The following is a 16,424-nucleotide window of genomic DNA, read 5'->3' on the forward strand; positions in this document are numbered from 1 at the left end:
TTTTTTCTTTTCTAGAATTGGTTAGTAGTGCAGAAAAGCCACCAGTTAAAGAAGGACAGTTATTTGAACAAGAATCTGTTGCTCAGTTTGGACCACAAAAGGAACCTGTAAAACAACAAATTCATCGAATGTTTCTCCTGAGAGTGAAACTCATGCATTTTGTTAACAGCTTACACAACTACATCATGACGAGGGTACGTGCCTCTAATGCATTTTTCATTCTTACTGCAGAATTAAAAGGAACTGCTTAGCATTTCTCATAAGAACATAAGCACCTTCAAAGAGTTTATATTCTAGATGGTACACAGGATACTTAAATATATAATTATAAAGTAATGTGATAGATTACTTTAAAAATTATTAACCCTAACATGCATCTTTCCACTATTTGAGGAGATTAAACTTTTTTTGAATATTGTTATTTTTCCATGAATTATTTTTGGAACTTGTTTTGGAATTGTCTTAATAGCCTGGAGCATATTCATTTGTGTATCCTCAAGTTTGACAAATCTTTGGCCTTTGTTGGCAGATTTAATTTTTTAAAAGAACCGAGAACCATTTTGTGATCAGTTCTGGTATTCGGGATGGATGCTCAATCTGAATAATAGTGGATTTAATTTAAAAAAAAGCACCTTTTCTTTACCCCCCCCATCCAAATGTGGCTACAGAGTAATAAGACTGGTTTTATTAAAACAGTAATTTTGATTTTGTGCTAATGGCATGGTTACAAAATGTTTCCAATTGTATATGCTTTGTGTAGCATTCATTCTGTGCAAAATATTTGCCTTGAGCAACTTTCCATTAAATGTCAAGTATGTTTTATGTCAAACAGCCATTAATAGTATAGAAAAGCTTGAGTGGTTTCAGAGTGAATTTACATATTTAATTATTGATTTTTAAAATATAAATATTTATTTATTTTTCCAACCCCATGCAATAGTAGTTTTCAACAGTTTCTTTTACATTTCTTTTTCTCCCTCCCTCTCTTCTCTATCTCTCTCCCCTCCTCCCTCTCAGAAAGCAATCTAATGTAGGTTCTGTATGTATAACCATGGTAAAGATAGATCCATATTAATCTTGTTTCGAAAGAAGAATTAAATCCAAACAGAAGAAGAGTACATTAAAGAGAGAAAATGACATAATACATAAGACAGCATTTAAAAATTGAAGATTGATCTGCATTTAAATTTCACAATTTCTTCTTTGAATATGGATAGTATTTTTCATCACAAGTCTTTTTATAAATTTATTTATTCTTATTTTGTACAAATAATGTTTTTTATACATTACTAAAATATATTCTTGTTTAAAAGTAAACATAATACCCCCTCCCCCAAAAAATATAGACCCACATAAGTGATAAAGGAGAGAGAAAAAATTAAAATTAAATTAAAAAATAATAATATTAGGTGTGGCTAGGTGGTGCAGTGGATGGAGCACTGGCCCTGGAACCAGGATCACCCAGGTCCAAATCCAGCCTCAGACACCCAACAATCACCCTGCTGTGTGGCCCCAGGCAAGCCACCCAGCCCCATTTGCCCTGCACCCCCCCCCCAAAATAATAATGAAAAATGTGCTTCAGTCTGTGTTCTGACACCACCAACTCTGTCATGGGTGGATCACATTCTTTATGATAAGTCCATTACAAAAGTTACTTCCATATTTTTCCACCTTTGCCATTGCCGATCACAACTCCCTCCATTCATACTTCTCCACCATCATATACTATATTTTCTCTCTCCTTTCACTCTGTCTCTCTTCTTAAATGTGCTGTAAGGTAGCTGAGTGGCGCAGCAGATAGATCCCCAGCCCTAGGGCCAAGAGGCCCTGAACCCACATACCCACCCTCTTAGGCCCAGCATCCACCTGGCCCTGTGGTCTCAGACAGGCCATCCAATCCCAGCCCCTTGCAAGGAGTGAAAAAGAAAATGTGTTCTATCTGACCACTCTCCTCCCATGGTCCATCTTCTTGCATCACTCACATTCTCCCCTTCCCCCTTCCCCCTTCCCCCTTCTCTCCTTACTCCAGATGTCTACACCCCATTGAGTATGTATGCTGTTTCCTCTCCTAGCCACCTCTGATAGAGCGAAGATTTTCTTATTCCCCCTTGCCTTCCCCCATTGCAATAGCTCATTGTAATTTAAAAAAATCTCATTATATGAAATGTCTTAGCCTATTCCACCTCTCCTTTTTCTTTCTCCCATTACATTTCCCTTTTAGCTGTTGAGTCCATTTTTACACCACATGATATCTTCAAATTCAGCTTTCTCCTGTGCTTCATCTATAAAAGCTCCTTCTACCTGCTCTATTACATGAGAAGGTTCATATGAGTATTATCAGTATTATTTTTCTATGCAGGAATACATATAGTTCATCATCATTAAGTCCCTCTTATTTTCCCCTTCTCCACTCTTTATGCTTCACCTGAGTCCTGTATTTGAAGATCAGACCTTCTGTTCAGCTCTGGGCATTCCAACAGGTACATTTGAAATTCCCCTGGTTCATTGAAAGTCCATCTTTTTCCCTGGAAGTTTTGCTGGGTAGTTAGATAGTTGTTTCTCAGTTCCATTCCAAGCTCTTTTGCCTTCAGGAATATTATATTCCAAGCCCTATGAGTCTTTAATGGAGTTGCTGCTAAGTCCTGTATGATCCTGAATGCAGCTCCATGATATTTGAATTGTGTCCTTCTGGCTGCTTATAATATTTTCTCTTTGACTTGGGAGTTCTGGAACTTGGCTATAATATTCCTGGGGGTTGTTTTTTTTTTGGATCTCTTTCTCAGGAAGATTGGTGGATTCTCTCAATTTGTATTTTGCCCTCTGTTTCTAGGATATCAGGGCAATTTTCTTGTAGTAATTCTTTGAAAATGATGTCAAGGCTCTTTTCCTGATCATGACTTTCAGGTATTCCAATAATTTTTAAATTATCTTTCCTAAATCTGTTTTCCATATCAGTTGTTTTCTCATTGAGATGTTTCACATTTTCTTCTAATTTTTCATTCTTTTGGTGAAGTATTGTGTCCTGATTTCTCGTAAAATTAGCAATCTCCCTCAGTTCCATTTTTTTGTCTGAAGGATTTGTTTTCCTCAGAAAGCTTTCTTATCTCTTTTTCCATCTGACCAATTCTGCTTTTTTAAAGCATTCTTCTCCTAAATAACTTTTTTTTTAGGTTTTTTTGCAAGGCCAACGGGGTTTAAGTGGCTTGCCCAAGGCTACACAGCTAGGTAATTATTAAGTGTCTGAGACCGCATTTGAACCCAGGTACTCCGGACTCCAGGGCTGGTGCTTTTATCCACTGTGCCACCTAGCCACCCCCTCAATAACTTTTTGAACTGTTTTATCCATTTGACCTATGCTGGTTTTTAACATGTTATTTTCTTCAGCATTTTTTTTGGATTTCCTTGACTAAGCTGCTGACTTCTTTTTCATGTTTTTCCTGCATCTCTCTCATTTCTTTTCCCAATTTTTCTTCTATCTCCCTCACTTGATTTTCAAAGTCTTTTTTGAGCTCTGTCATAGCCTGAGCCCAATTTCTGTTTTTCTTGGAGTCTTTAGATGCAGGAGCTTGTACTTCCTCATCTTCAGATTAAGTGTTTTGATCCTTCTTGAGATCATAGGCAAAGTATTTCTGAATGGTGTTCCTCTTTCTTCTCTGCTTACTCATTTCTCCAGCCTGAGCCTGGTTTTGGGGTACTTGCTGAGCTTTTGAGTATTATTGGGATACCTCCCCACAAGGGATCTCTGTGTGTGTGTGAGGCTCTGTCTTCCATCCTGGTCTGTGAATGACCATAAGCGCCCCCCTCTGCCATGGGACTGAGGTGGGGGGGGGTCCCTGCTGTTCTATGGGGGGGCCTAGACTGCGATCAGGATCTGAATGTGGTCAGAGCCCCAGAGGACAGAGTTCTGCAGTCTCTCTTCACTCCCCTCCCTAGGCTCAGCACTCACGCCTTGGGGGCTCCTGCTTACTGGTAAGCCTCCACCTGCTTCTTTTTCCTGTATCTGGGCTGCCTTGGCCAAGCTGCTTGCTGAGTTTTCTGAGGGCTGGGCTTCACATGCCTACTCTGGCAGAGGTCCCCCTCTGCTGATTCTTCAAGTTGTGCGGGTGCTCCCCCAGTGTAGGTCAGGAAACTGCCCCTGCTGCTGTGAGCCGTGGCTCCCAGTGCCCTGGGGCTTCCTCCAGGAGGCTGAAGTTCCTTCACTCTGGCAGACATTCATGTACTACAGTTTGTTCAGTCATTCTCCAATTGATGGACATCCCCTTAATTTCCAATTCTTTGCCATTGCAAAAAAGAGCTTCTATAAATATTTTTTTACATAGGAGTTTTTTTTATCCTTTTTTGTGATCTCTTTGCTATACAGACCTAGTCGTGGTATAAGGGTATGCACAATTTTATCACCCATTAGGCATAATTCCAAATTGCTCTGTAGAAAGGGTGAATCAGTGCACAACTCTACCCAGCAGTGTTTTAGTTTCCCAGTTTTCCCACACCCCCTACAACACTGATCATTTCCCTTTTTTTGTCATATCGGCCAATCTGATAGGTGTGAGGTAGTTCCTCAGAATTGTTTAAATTTGCACTTCTCTAATCAGTAGTGATTTAGAGCATTTTTTCATGACTATCGGTAGCTTTGATATTTTCATCTGAGAATTGCCTTTTCATATCCTTTGACCATTTATAAATTGGAGAATGATTTCTATTCTTAGAAATTTGATTCAGTTCCCTATTTTAGAAATGAGCCCTTTGTCACAAATACTAGTTGTAAAAAATGGTTTCCCAACTTACTGCATTTCTTTTAATCTTGGTTGCATTGGTATTCTTTGTGCAAAAACTTTAAATTTAATCAAAATTATTCATTTTGTCTTTTATAATGTTCTCTATCTTTTCTTTGGCCATAAATTCCTCCCCTTTCCATAGATCTGACAGATAAATTATTCTTTGTTCTCCTAATTGGCTTGTGATATCATCTTTAATGTCTAAAAATCCTGTACCCATTTCAACTTTATCTTGATATAGGTGTAAGATGTTTGTGCCTAGTTTCTGTCATACTCTTCTAGTTTTCCCAGCTGTTTTTATCAAAGAGTGAGTTCTTATCCTACAAGCTAGAATTTTTTGGTTTCTCAAATAGTAGATTACTATTGTTTCTTTTGCACCTAAATTAATTCTACTGATTATCACTCTTTCTTAGCCAATACCAAAGAGTTTTTTTGTTTTGTTTTTGCAAGGCAATGGGATTAAATGACTTGCCCCAAGGTCACTCAGCTAGGTAATTATTAAGTGTCTGAGGCTGCATTTGGACTTGCATCCTCCTGACTCCAGGGCCAGTGCTCTATCCACTGCTCCACCTAGCTGTCCCATACCAAAGAGTTTTGATTACTGATGCTTTAAAATATAATTTTAGATCTGGTAGGGCTGAGCCATCTTCCTATGCATTTTTTTCATTAATTCCCTTGATATTCTTCATCTTTTGTTCCTGCCTATGAATTTAGTTACTATTTTTTCTAGCTCAGTAAAATAATTTTTTGGAACTTTTGGTATGACACTGAGTAAGTAATTTAATTTAGGTAGAATTGCCATTTTTATTATATTAACTCAACCTATCCATGAGCAATTGACATTTACCCAAGTTATTTAGATCTGATTTTATTTGTGTCAAAAGTGTTTTATAGTTGTTTTCATATAGTTTCTGAGTCTGCCTTGGTAGTAAGACTCCCAAGTATTTCATGTTGTCTACAGTTATTTGAAATGCAATTTCTCTTTCTTTTACTTGTTGCTCTAACTTGTTAGTAATAATATAGTTTTATGTAGGCTTATTTTATATCCTGCAACTTTGCTAAAGTTGCTGTTTCTTTCCAGTAGTTTTTAAGATGATTTTCTAGGGTCCTATAAGTATACCATCATATCATCTGTACAGAATAAGAATTTTGTTTCTTCATTACTTATTTGAATTCCTTCAATTTCTTTTTCTTATTGCTAATGCTAACATTTGTGGACAATATTGAATAGTTGTGGTGATAATGGACATATCCTTGTTTCACCCCTGATCTTACTAGAAATGATTCTAGTTTATCCTGTGTGTGTGTGTGTGTGTGTGTGTGTGTGTGTGTGTGTGTGTGTATGTGTGTGTGTGTGTATATATATATATATATATATATATATATATATATATATATAATGCTTTTGTTAGATAAGTACTGCTTATCGTTTTAAGGAATATTCCATTTATTCCTATGCTCTGTAGTGTTTTTAAAAGGATTGGGTGTGGTATTTTGTCAAAAGTTTTTTGCAGCATCTATTGAAATAATCATATGATTCCTGTTAGATTTATTATTGATATGATCAATTATGATGATAATTTTCCTAATAGTAAACCAACCCTTCATTCCCGGTATAGATTTTACTTTATCATAAAGTATTACCCTAGTGTTAACTTGCTGTAATCATTTTGATAGTATTTTAATTAAAATTTGTGCATCTATATTCATTAGGGAAATTGGTCTATAATATTCGTTCTCTGTTTTGACTCTTCCTGGTTTAGGTATCAACATCATACTGGTGTCATAGAAGGAATTTGGCAGAACTCTACCTATTTTCTTCAGATAGTTTATATAGAATTGGAATTAATTGTCCTTTGAATGTTTGGTAGAATTTACTTGTGAATCCATCTGGTTCTGGAGATTTTTTTCTTAGGGAGTTAGTTCATTGATGACTTGTTCAATTTTCTTTTTCTGAGATGTGTTTATTTAAGTAATTAACTCTTCTTTTAACCGGGGGCAGTTTATATTTTTCTAAATATTCATCCATTTCACTTAGATTATCAAATTTATTGGATACAATTGAAGTTTAGTATGAATTTAGGAGAGAAACTGGAGTAATTAGTAAAAGATTCCATTAAAAAATCCATAAAAAGTGTACAGATTCAGGGAAGATTAGTTTGAGAAGCTAAAGCTTATTATTTTTCATTTTCAAGATTCTTCACAGTACAGGTCTGGAGTTTCAACACCAAGTGGAAGAAGCAAAGGATTTAGATCAACTGATTAAAATTCATTATAGATATTTGTCTACAATTCATGATCGGTGTCTTCTGAGAGAAAAGGTACAGTAGCAAATAAAAAAGAGATATTTGCCTATCACGACAGAATGCCTTGAGAATTGATTGTAAAAGTTTATCTGATTTTGATAAATTATAGTTAATGGATCACCAAGGTCTACATTACTGAGATGATTATGTTCTGTGAGAAGTATTCTGTACTTTTGTAAAAACTAGCTCTGCTTTTCATTTGTAAAAGCATAATTTCATTTATTTGGTAGAGACAGTTTAGAAACATTTTCATTTGTGTGTGATTTTGTAACATTGAACAAGAATCAATGTTTTGACACTGCCTGCTAAATTTTATTCTTATGATTTATATTTATAATAAGAGATTATGGTCTGATTGCATAGAATATAGTGCTGGTAAAGTCAGTGTCTCCCTTTTTCTGTGTCAGTGTCTCAGTTTCATTCAATCTGGATTTTTCGGTGTCTTAGACATTCTAAGTGCTTAGTAAATGTTGGTGATGTTTCTCTATCATTTCATTTAAAGGGAATACAAAGTGGTTCTGTTTCCTTTGAGTTAAAATTATCAAACTCCTAACCACCAAAATGAATGTTTATTTTTGTATTCTTAATTCCAAACAGGTGAGTTTCGTAAAGGAAGCTATAATGAAAGTCTTAAATTTAGTCCTCATGTTTGCAGATCGTTGGCAGGCTGGTTTGGGAGCCTGGAAGTAAGTAGGAGTCATTTTTAAAATGTCACTATCTTGAAATGTTTTAGCAATTTAGGTTGGGTTCAATTTGTGGTAGAGTTTGTTGTTGTTTTTTTCTTTTGAAACATCTCCATTGACCATAACGCTTATTTAAAAGGAGAGTTAAGTATGGTATTTGTTCACTTAAACACCACTGCTACCTTTTCTTTTCTAATAATTTAGAGAGTTAAGTGTTAGTAGGAAAAGTAGGAAGATAAATTTGTAGAAAAAGTTTTTGTACTAACAAACAGATGGGAATGGGCTTATCTTAAGGTATATTTCCTCATTTTATTTTGCTTCATTATAATTAATCTTAAATTAATGATTGTAAGATAGTAACTGGGGTAAATTAAAAAAAAACAGTCCTTGTCTTCAAAGTAATTACATTCTTTCAGATTATTACTAATAATTATTCATTTTCATTATTAGGAAATCATCTTTTCAGGCTCAACATTCTGTTTCCTTGTCAGTTCTTTTGCCAATTTGGATATTCTCTTATTTAGCATATTCTTTCAAATAGCTGTTTTAATCATTTCTGATTCTTCTTTTGAGAACTATTTGATCATTTCCTTTGTTTACTAATCCATTGAGGAATGAGTCTTGTAAATATATATATAGTTTCTAAATAGTTTTATATATGACATTGATCTATTAATCAACAGTTTTGAGTCTAGTGGGATCTCTGAATCCACCAAACAGAACTACTGTCCTTTCCATATCTCTTATTCTAAGGATGTGATGGAAAAAACTTAATATTAAGTTTCTGTTCAAATCTAACTCAATTATATCTAATGGTCTACTTGTTTAATAGACTTTCAACTGTGTTAAATAAGAAGTAAAGGTAATATGGCATGAATTATTATTTAGGCTGACTTGACTCTGAAATTCATCTTTTCTCTTATTCATAAACCACTCCTTAAATTATGTTTGATCATATTACCAAGAACTCATTATCAGCTACCCTATCTTGTTGTTATATCTATCCCATTTCCCCTTTTTAAATTTAGGAGTGTGGTTTATCTGCTTTTAATTCTGCTCTGGAGTTGTGGCAATTGTTTTATCATAATTCCTCAGAGATCAACCCACAGAGGTTAAGCAGCCAAATTCACAGATTCTTTTTGTATCCTGGTATGTACATTACCAGGAGACTCAAACTCATTGAGGGGGGACTTATTTGGGTTTCAATTTTCACTATTAAAAATTTTATTTTTATCCTACTCATTCAATTAGGAGTTGCACAGTTTTTTAAAATTATTATATTAAAAAAATTTTTCCAATTACATGTCAAGATAGTTGTGAATATTCATTTTTGATAAGATTTTGAATTCCACATTTTTCTCCCTCCCTCTCTTCCCTTTCCTTGTCAGCAAGTAATATGATATAAGTTATGCATGTACACTATTAAGCATATTCAGCCTGTTCATGGTTTCTTACAGGACAATCTTAATCCTCCAGCACATTCTTACACCACAATTTGTTCAGCTATTCTCCAATTGATGGGCATCCCTTCAATTTCTAATTCTTTGCCACAACAAAAAGGGGTTAATATGAATATTTTTGAACATGCAGATGTTTTTCCCTTTTTAATGATCTCTTGGGAATCAGACTTAGTAGTATTGTATTGCTGGGTCAAAGAGTATGTATAGTTTGGGTAGAGTTTCAAATGGAGTTACACAGTTTTGATCCTTTTGTCACCATCTCATCTTTTTTCTTTTTTTTTAAATTAAAGATTTTATTTGAGTTTTTGAGTTTTACAATTTTCCCCCAATATTACTTCCCTCCCCCTACCCCCCCCCCATGGAAAGCAATCTGTCAGTCTTTACTTTGTTTCCATGTTGTACATTGATCCAAATTGAGTGTTATGAGAGAGAAATCATATCCTTAAGGAAGAAACAAAAAGTCTTAGCATCTCATCTTTTTCCACAAAGGATCCTTATTTCTTTCTTGCTTCCTCTTTTCTCCAACATTTTCCTCCATTCCCTTCTCCATTTATTTCCCCTTAGATTTATTTGTGGTTAACTTCCTGAGAGACTGTTATCTTTCTTCACTATTAATTTTTTCTTAATTATTTTGGTTTGAAGCCATCTAGGTTTTTTAGCCTATCTCTGAACTCTAAACTAGAATACACTATAGACTATTCATTGCTCTTCTTTATCCATATAAAGCCTAAGCTGTTGTGGTCAGTGCCTTCCAAGGTTCTCATTGTCACTTCATAATAAATCTACTTCTTAAGTGGTGGTCAGAAGGAAGTGATTCCAATATAATCTATCAGTGCGACAAGAAAGGAATTTATCATCTGCTGCACTTTTGGCAAAGAAATCATACTTGCACATAGATCATTCAGATTCTCAATCACTACTCTCTCTATTCTGCCTCTTTGATTTTTTTTGACCTGAGTCAGAAATTTGGCTTCTATTTTCTGTAGCTAGCTTTTATTAAATACTCTTACCCTAATATCACTTTTGTTTCCCTTTAAGCTTCACCAGAATGTATTATATCATGCTTCTTCTCTCAGGTTCATATATTTCAACATAGGTGAATATCACTTTTTTTGTAAAATATTGTTCGTAAAATAATATATTGGACGATCTTGCCTCAAAACATACACACATATATATGCCTAATTTTGCACATTTTTCCTAGTGGGAAGTACAAACAATATTCCCTCCTGAAAAAGGAAGTATGGTATAACTTGGAAGGAAATGAAGAGAAAACTGAAGAACCAGAGTGGGTTGTTGCCAGGGTGTCTGTTGGCGCCAGGGTGTCTGTGGAGTAACAAAATCCATGGTGAAACAAAATGGGAAAATCTGGTTATCAGAGGAAATTCAGACTTCGAAGTCTGTACTTGATCAAGAAGCAAACTATAAGGAGTTCTACTGATCTCTTATAAGTTTTCCTAATATCTTATTGAACTATTTTGCAAGTATAATCTTTATTTTGTGAAAGAAATATTGAAAACAGAGGATGATCAAGTAACAGTCTATCAGAGTTGAGTTGTAACCCCAATTTCAAACTACTTAAAATGCACCTTTTTCCATAAAGGTGTGAGCTGAATTAACATCCCTCTAGTACTGATGAGATGTAGAAAATCAATAGCTTTGCTGTGTGTGTGTTTCATTAAAATAGTAAGTTTTACTTTTTTATTTTTACTGTACCTGTGATTTCATTGTTAGAAAGGAACTCTCAGTGAAGAAACCTCCTCTCTCAGCTTCTGGTCTTAATTCTTACTTCCTTTTCTCTTTCTGACTCTGACCTCATTATTCATCTGAAACTGTTGGGGTTTGTTTGTTTGTTTGTTTTGAGGCATTCAGAAATAAGTTATTTGCCAGGGTCAACACAGTTAGTAAGTTTTGAGGCTGAATTGGAATTCAGGTCCTCTTGAGACCAGGGCCAGTGCTCTGTGCTGCCTCTTGAAATAATCATCTATTTCTAGATCTAATGACCTTTCCTCAGTCCTCATCCTTCTTGACATAGCCATTGACTTTGTCTTGCTCTTTTCCTTTATTCTCTCTTCTTTCAAGGTTTTTGTATCAGTGATCTCTCCTGATTATTCTTCACATTTGACTACACCCTTTAGTCTTTTTTTTCCCGATCTTCATCCAGGTCATCATGCCTGATTACCCTGGGCATCCTAAGTTCCTTTCTTGGGCCTTCTTCTTTTCTTCCTCTATACTGTTTTATTGGTGATCTCATTGATGTCTATCTCTATACTGATGAATCTCTGATTTTCAATCTTATACTCCATATGCATTTCAGATATCTCAGACTGGATGTCCACTAGATATCTTAAATATGTCCACAACAAAACTCAATTATCTGTCCCCCTCAACTTTCTCCTGACCTACTTCCCTGCATTTTTCCCTCTTAGCATTGAAGACACCATCCTCCCAGTCCCTCAGGTTCATAACCTAGTAGTCATTGGGTTTTTTTTACTATCTCTCACCCCGACTTGTTCGTTTCATTTTTTTTCTTTTAGTTTTTGCAAGGCAGTGGGATAAAGTGACTTGCCCAAGGTCACACAGCTAGGCAATTATTATGTGTCTGAGACCTGATTTGACCTCAGGTCTTCCTGACTCCAGGGTTGGTGCTCTATCTACTGTGCCCCCTAGCTGTTCTGTTAGTTTCATTTTTGCAGCATTTCTCCAGTAGGACCCTTCCTCCTCTCCTTTGACATGGCCACCAAACTAGTGTACTCCTTAGCCCCTCTCACCTGGACTATTTCAGCTTGATCCCTTCCTCCCTTATCAGTCTTCTGATACTTCACTCTGAGATCCAGTGATGCTGGCCACTAGATACTCCTTTTACTGACTCCTTGCATTTTTACCGGTTGTTCCCCTTTCCTGCAGGACTCACTCTCCTGCCTCCTGGTTTCCCTGGCTTTCTTCAATTATCAACTAAAATTCACCTTGCAAGAAAACTTTACTGGACCTTCCCAAGGCTGATTGTCTATTTTAGGTTTAGATCTTGTCTGTACACAGTTGATTTTGTATTGTCTTCTCTGTTAGACAATGAGTTTCTTGGATCTAGGAGCTTTTTGCCTTTCAACTTGCTCTGAAACTTAGAGAGTTGTCACATGGCCAGTATATATCCAAAATGAGATTTGTCTCTGACTTGGAGGCTCATTTCTTAGCAGCTGCCCTCCACTGCTTCTCTTTTATATAATTATAAACATATTTTAAGACAAAATTTTGATGAACTTTCATTTGGTGGAAGACTAAGCTACCTGTGGGTTCAAAAAAATCAAACTATTCAAGTATGGGATAGAGGAGGTCTGACTAGACAAAGGTTTAGGTCAGGGTGGGGATTCTCTGACTCTTCTGCCTGTATTAATCTGACATTTGCAAGGCAACTGTAGGTAAGATTCAAAATTCAGTAAATCAGGTAGTTTTTTAGGAATGAATTAAAAATTTGACCAGCGAATGATGTTATAAATATCCACATCGTCCTTGGTAGGAAAAAAAAGGTTTCATTAACCCCTGGTTTAAGTGCAGAACATTTCTGTTTTAATGAATTAAAAGTTGGATTGAGACAGTGGAACAAGACAGCCCCAAAAGGTTATGTTTTATTAGACCAGATTAATAGAGGTCTTGGTCAGAAATCTGGGCACCACAGATTTAGGGTGCTATACAGTGGCTAAGGACAATGATGAGAATTGCATGATTTGTCCTTCATTCTCAAAGAAGACCATAACATCAGAGAAGTGATGCTATGACAAGCATATGAATTGGATTTGAGTGAGAGGTGCTGTGCTAAGTCACTAGCCTCACTTTCTCCTCCAGTGCCATCTAAGATCCAGTGGCCAGATAGGAATCAGAAGGAATGGAGATGGATGGCCCTGGATGGGAGGCAATCAGGGTTAAGTACCTTGCCCAAGGTCTCACAGCTTGTAAGTATCTGAGCCTGGATTAATACTCCTATCCCCTGACTCCAAGGCCAGTACTCTATCCATTGTGCCACCTAAGGTTCTCTAAGACTTGCATACCATGTTACAGAAGCATCCCTTGAAGGATTGGTGAGGGTGGAGGGGAGGAAGGGAGAGGGTGAGATTAGCCTGAAGAAAAGAAAATTTGATAGGGATCAACTATTTGTAAGTTTTCAAGAGGATCTTTTTTGCTCTCTTGATTCCAGAAAATAACTAGGAACAATTGGTACAAGTTTCAAAGAAGCAGATTTAGACAGTGTAAATATACTTTAATCACATCTATTTTAAAGGAGAATGATGTGACTTGGGAAGAAGGGAAGGAAGACTGCTGGGCATTTTTCAGGGAAGTTGTAAAAGGGACTGGTTTAGGCATGAACTAGATTGGATGATCTCAATTTTCATTTTGAGAGTCTGTAATATGTTCTTCTTGACTTAAGACTTTTAAAATTAAAATAAGGTGATTTGAAATTAATTCCAAAGTGAGATTAGCATACCTAATGACTTCTTGCTTTGTGTGCATGATTTTATCACTGTATTTTAATCAAAGTTGTATTTTTCTTCTTTAGGATGGAATCAATTGAAAAGATGGAGTCGGATTTTAAGAATTGTCATATGTTTCTTGTAACTGTTTTGAATAAAGCAGTCTGTCGAGGATCCTTTCCACATTGTGAGTATATATAATCAATTAATATATTTAAACATCCTTTGAACAATGATGGATAGCATACAAAATGGAAGTAATTTAAAAATAGTTATTTTAAGAAATAATAACCCATTAATTTAATGATATGATTAAAAATATTAGTTTTTGATAAGTAGTATTGGTTTTTGACTGGTCATACTGAATAAGAATAATAACTCACATATATGTTAGGTGAGGTACTTTCTACAATTTGGAAAAGTATAATCTTCATGATGACTTTATGACATAGAAAAGCAGATGTCTCTTAAAATATCCTTGTAAAGTTCAGTCACACATGAAATGGTCGAATATAGTATTGACAATATGTATTCCTTCTACAAAGAAAAATGTAAACACCATCATTAACACATTCATCCTAAAACAAATCAACACTACATGAAAGTACCAGGAGATGATAGAAGTTGACACCTTAAAACACATATAAAATTGACCTGAATTATAAGTTTTCATTTTCCCTTAAAGATTACGTTTATGGTAATTTTGGGGGGAAGAACTAAGACTTAATCCCTTTATTGTATCTTTAATTTCTCTGAATAGCAATGGATGGTATTCCATAGCATTTTAAACAGTGGCAAAACCACTTAGCAGTTCTATATTGAAGTTTCTCACTAGTCATATAACAAAGTAAATATTAAATTTAAAAAACTAGGATTGATGATCTTATACCTTGTATCCAGTTAATGAATAGACATGACAAAATGTGCCATATCACTGGCCTTTAGTTACTTTATTTTTATTTTAATATAAATTAGAAACTAGTATGGATTTCATTTACATTTACTATATCATTGGTAGGATTTTAATACTACTTTTAAAAAAATATTGAAAGTTATTTTTATTTTAAGTTAACTCTCAGAGCAGCCAATTAGTACAATGAAATTCATACCTAATGGATTCTGAACAGGGTATGTGAAATAAGCAATTTTGAGAAGAGTTACCTGATGAGTCATACATTTAGTGGAAGCAGAGAGCTGTAGTGGTCACCTTTATGCCACACATTATTTAGAAAATTTTGTTATAGAAATCTATTGAAAAATGTTGGCTTTTAATATGTGTGGTATCACAATAGCAGTTATTGCCAAATTTGAGTTAGTTTTGTGTCTGGTGCTTTCTGAATAGTGTATAGTAGATTACCATTGTATATGTTCCATAAGTAGATTGCACACCAGTATAATTTGAGCAACTTTATGTTAAGAATTCATTTTTAAGTATTTATGATACTTTAACATGTGGCTGGATTGATGCCTGGTGATATTAAAAAAAAATATGAACCTTGGAGGGGATCACAAGGCCTGGGTTATGTTTCAATAATTTCTGGCTTCAATTTTATCATCTCTGCTATTGAGGAAGTTGCCCTAAAAATTCCAGCCAGACCCAGAGTCCTCAGATTCTAAGTTTTGAGATCTAAAAAGCAGCAATTTATCTAGAAATGCAGATTGTTAATAGAAAAACTTGTTTTCTTTATTTGGGTACTGTTTTTATTATATATTTAAAATTTAATCAGAGATAACCATTAAACTTCTATTTCTAAGGGGTTAATTAAAGGTTTTGAATACTGAGCTAAACATTTCTTCTTTCTTTTTTTTTTTTAAATTCTGCAGTGGAGTCCCTGGCATTGTCACTCATGGCAGGCATGGAACAAAGTTAAGACATATGAAGTCTAGTGAATACCTCAAAAAATTATTCTTGTAGGCTTTATTTTCTGCATTATATTTATGAACTTTTTAGGGTTTTTTTTTTAAAGAAATAATGCTATCTATTGTATAACTGGATAAATATTTTGCTATTATTTCCCTTCAGAGACTATTGTAAATTATATGTAATTGTTCATATGAAAGTTTGTAAATAATGTATATTAAATATAGGGTATTAATACTTTATTTTTCCTTTTGTAAGCCAGAGATTCATGTTATCTAAAGTATCCTAATTAGACCATAAGCTGAAATAGTTCATATTTTTAATTGCTTATTTTTAAAACAGACTTAAGGCACTTTAAACTATCATTTTGCTGCTAAATATTCAACATAGGATTTTCTAAGTGTAGTCTTAGACATCTATTTCCTTGAAGGTTACTTTGAATTTGTTTTAACCTTCTTTGAATTGCATTTATCTTATTTTTTTACACGAGAGCCATCATAGATAGTGTACTGACCAAAAAAAATTTCATCTTATCTAATGTTACAAATAGGAAATGCTTGTTAAGCTATTGTATCAACCACCAGAACATACCTACTTTTGTTTGCTGTTAATCAATAACTTGCTTTAGCAGGACAAATAAAATATGGTAACCACGCAGTGTTGTTTGCATTTTCTTTGTAAACCTTATAGTAGGCTCATACGCACATTTGACTTGATCTTTAATTAGCATCTTTACTTTTGCAGTTTTTTTTTTTAAGTTTTTACAAGGCAATGGGGTTAAGGTGACTTGCCCAAGGACACACAGCTAGATAATTATTAAGTGTATGAGGCTGGATTTGAACTCATGTCCTCCTGATTCCTAGGCCAGTTCTCTAT

The 16,424-nt window shown here is 34.9% G+C and overlaps 1 protein-coding gene across 4 annotated transcripts in view; it reads left to right on the top strand.

The window, feature by feature from the left end:
• The window catches only part of TUBGCP5 (tubulin gamma complex component 5), a 56,367-nt gene extending 40,162 nt beyond the window's left edge, over positions 1 to 16,205 (top strand). For 2 of the 4 annotated variants that reach the window (XM_074213705.1, XM_074213706.1), the window contains 5 exons: positions 16 to 194; positions 6,971 to 7,096; positions 7,679 to 7,767; positions 13,774 to 13,874; positions 15,512 to 16,205. In XM_074213705.1, coding sequence (XP_074069806.1) covers positions 16 to 194; positions 6,971 to 7,096; positions 7,679 to 7,767; positions 13,774 to 13,874; positions 15,512 to 15,558 — 542 coding nt within the window. In that variant the 3' untranslated portion in view covers positions 15,559 to 16,205. Of the gene's footprint in view, positions 1 to 15; positions 195 to 6,970; positions 7,097 to 7,678; positions 7,768 to 13,773; positions 13,879 to 15,511 lie in introns of those variants that run through there. The other 2 variants (XM_074213708.1, XM_074213707.1) reach the window with 2 other exon arrangements.
• The last annotated feature ends 219 nt before the right edge of the window (positions 16,206 to 16,424 follow it).

The sequence above is a fragment of the Macrotis lagotis genome, chromosome 1, assembly GCF_037893015.1.
Source record: "Macrotis lagotis isolate mMagLag1 chromosome 1, bilby.v1.9.chrom.fasta, whole genome shotgun sequence".
NCBI classification, from domain to species: domain Eukaryota; kingdom Metazoa; phylum Chordata; class Mammalia; order Peramelemorphia; family Peramelidae; genus Macrotis; species Macrotis lagotis.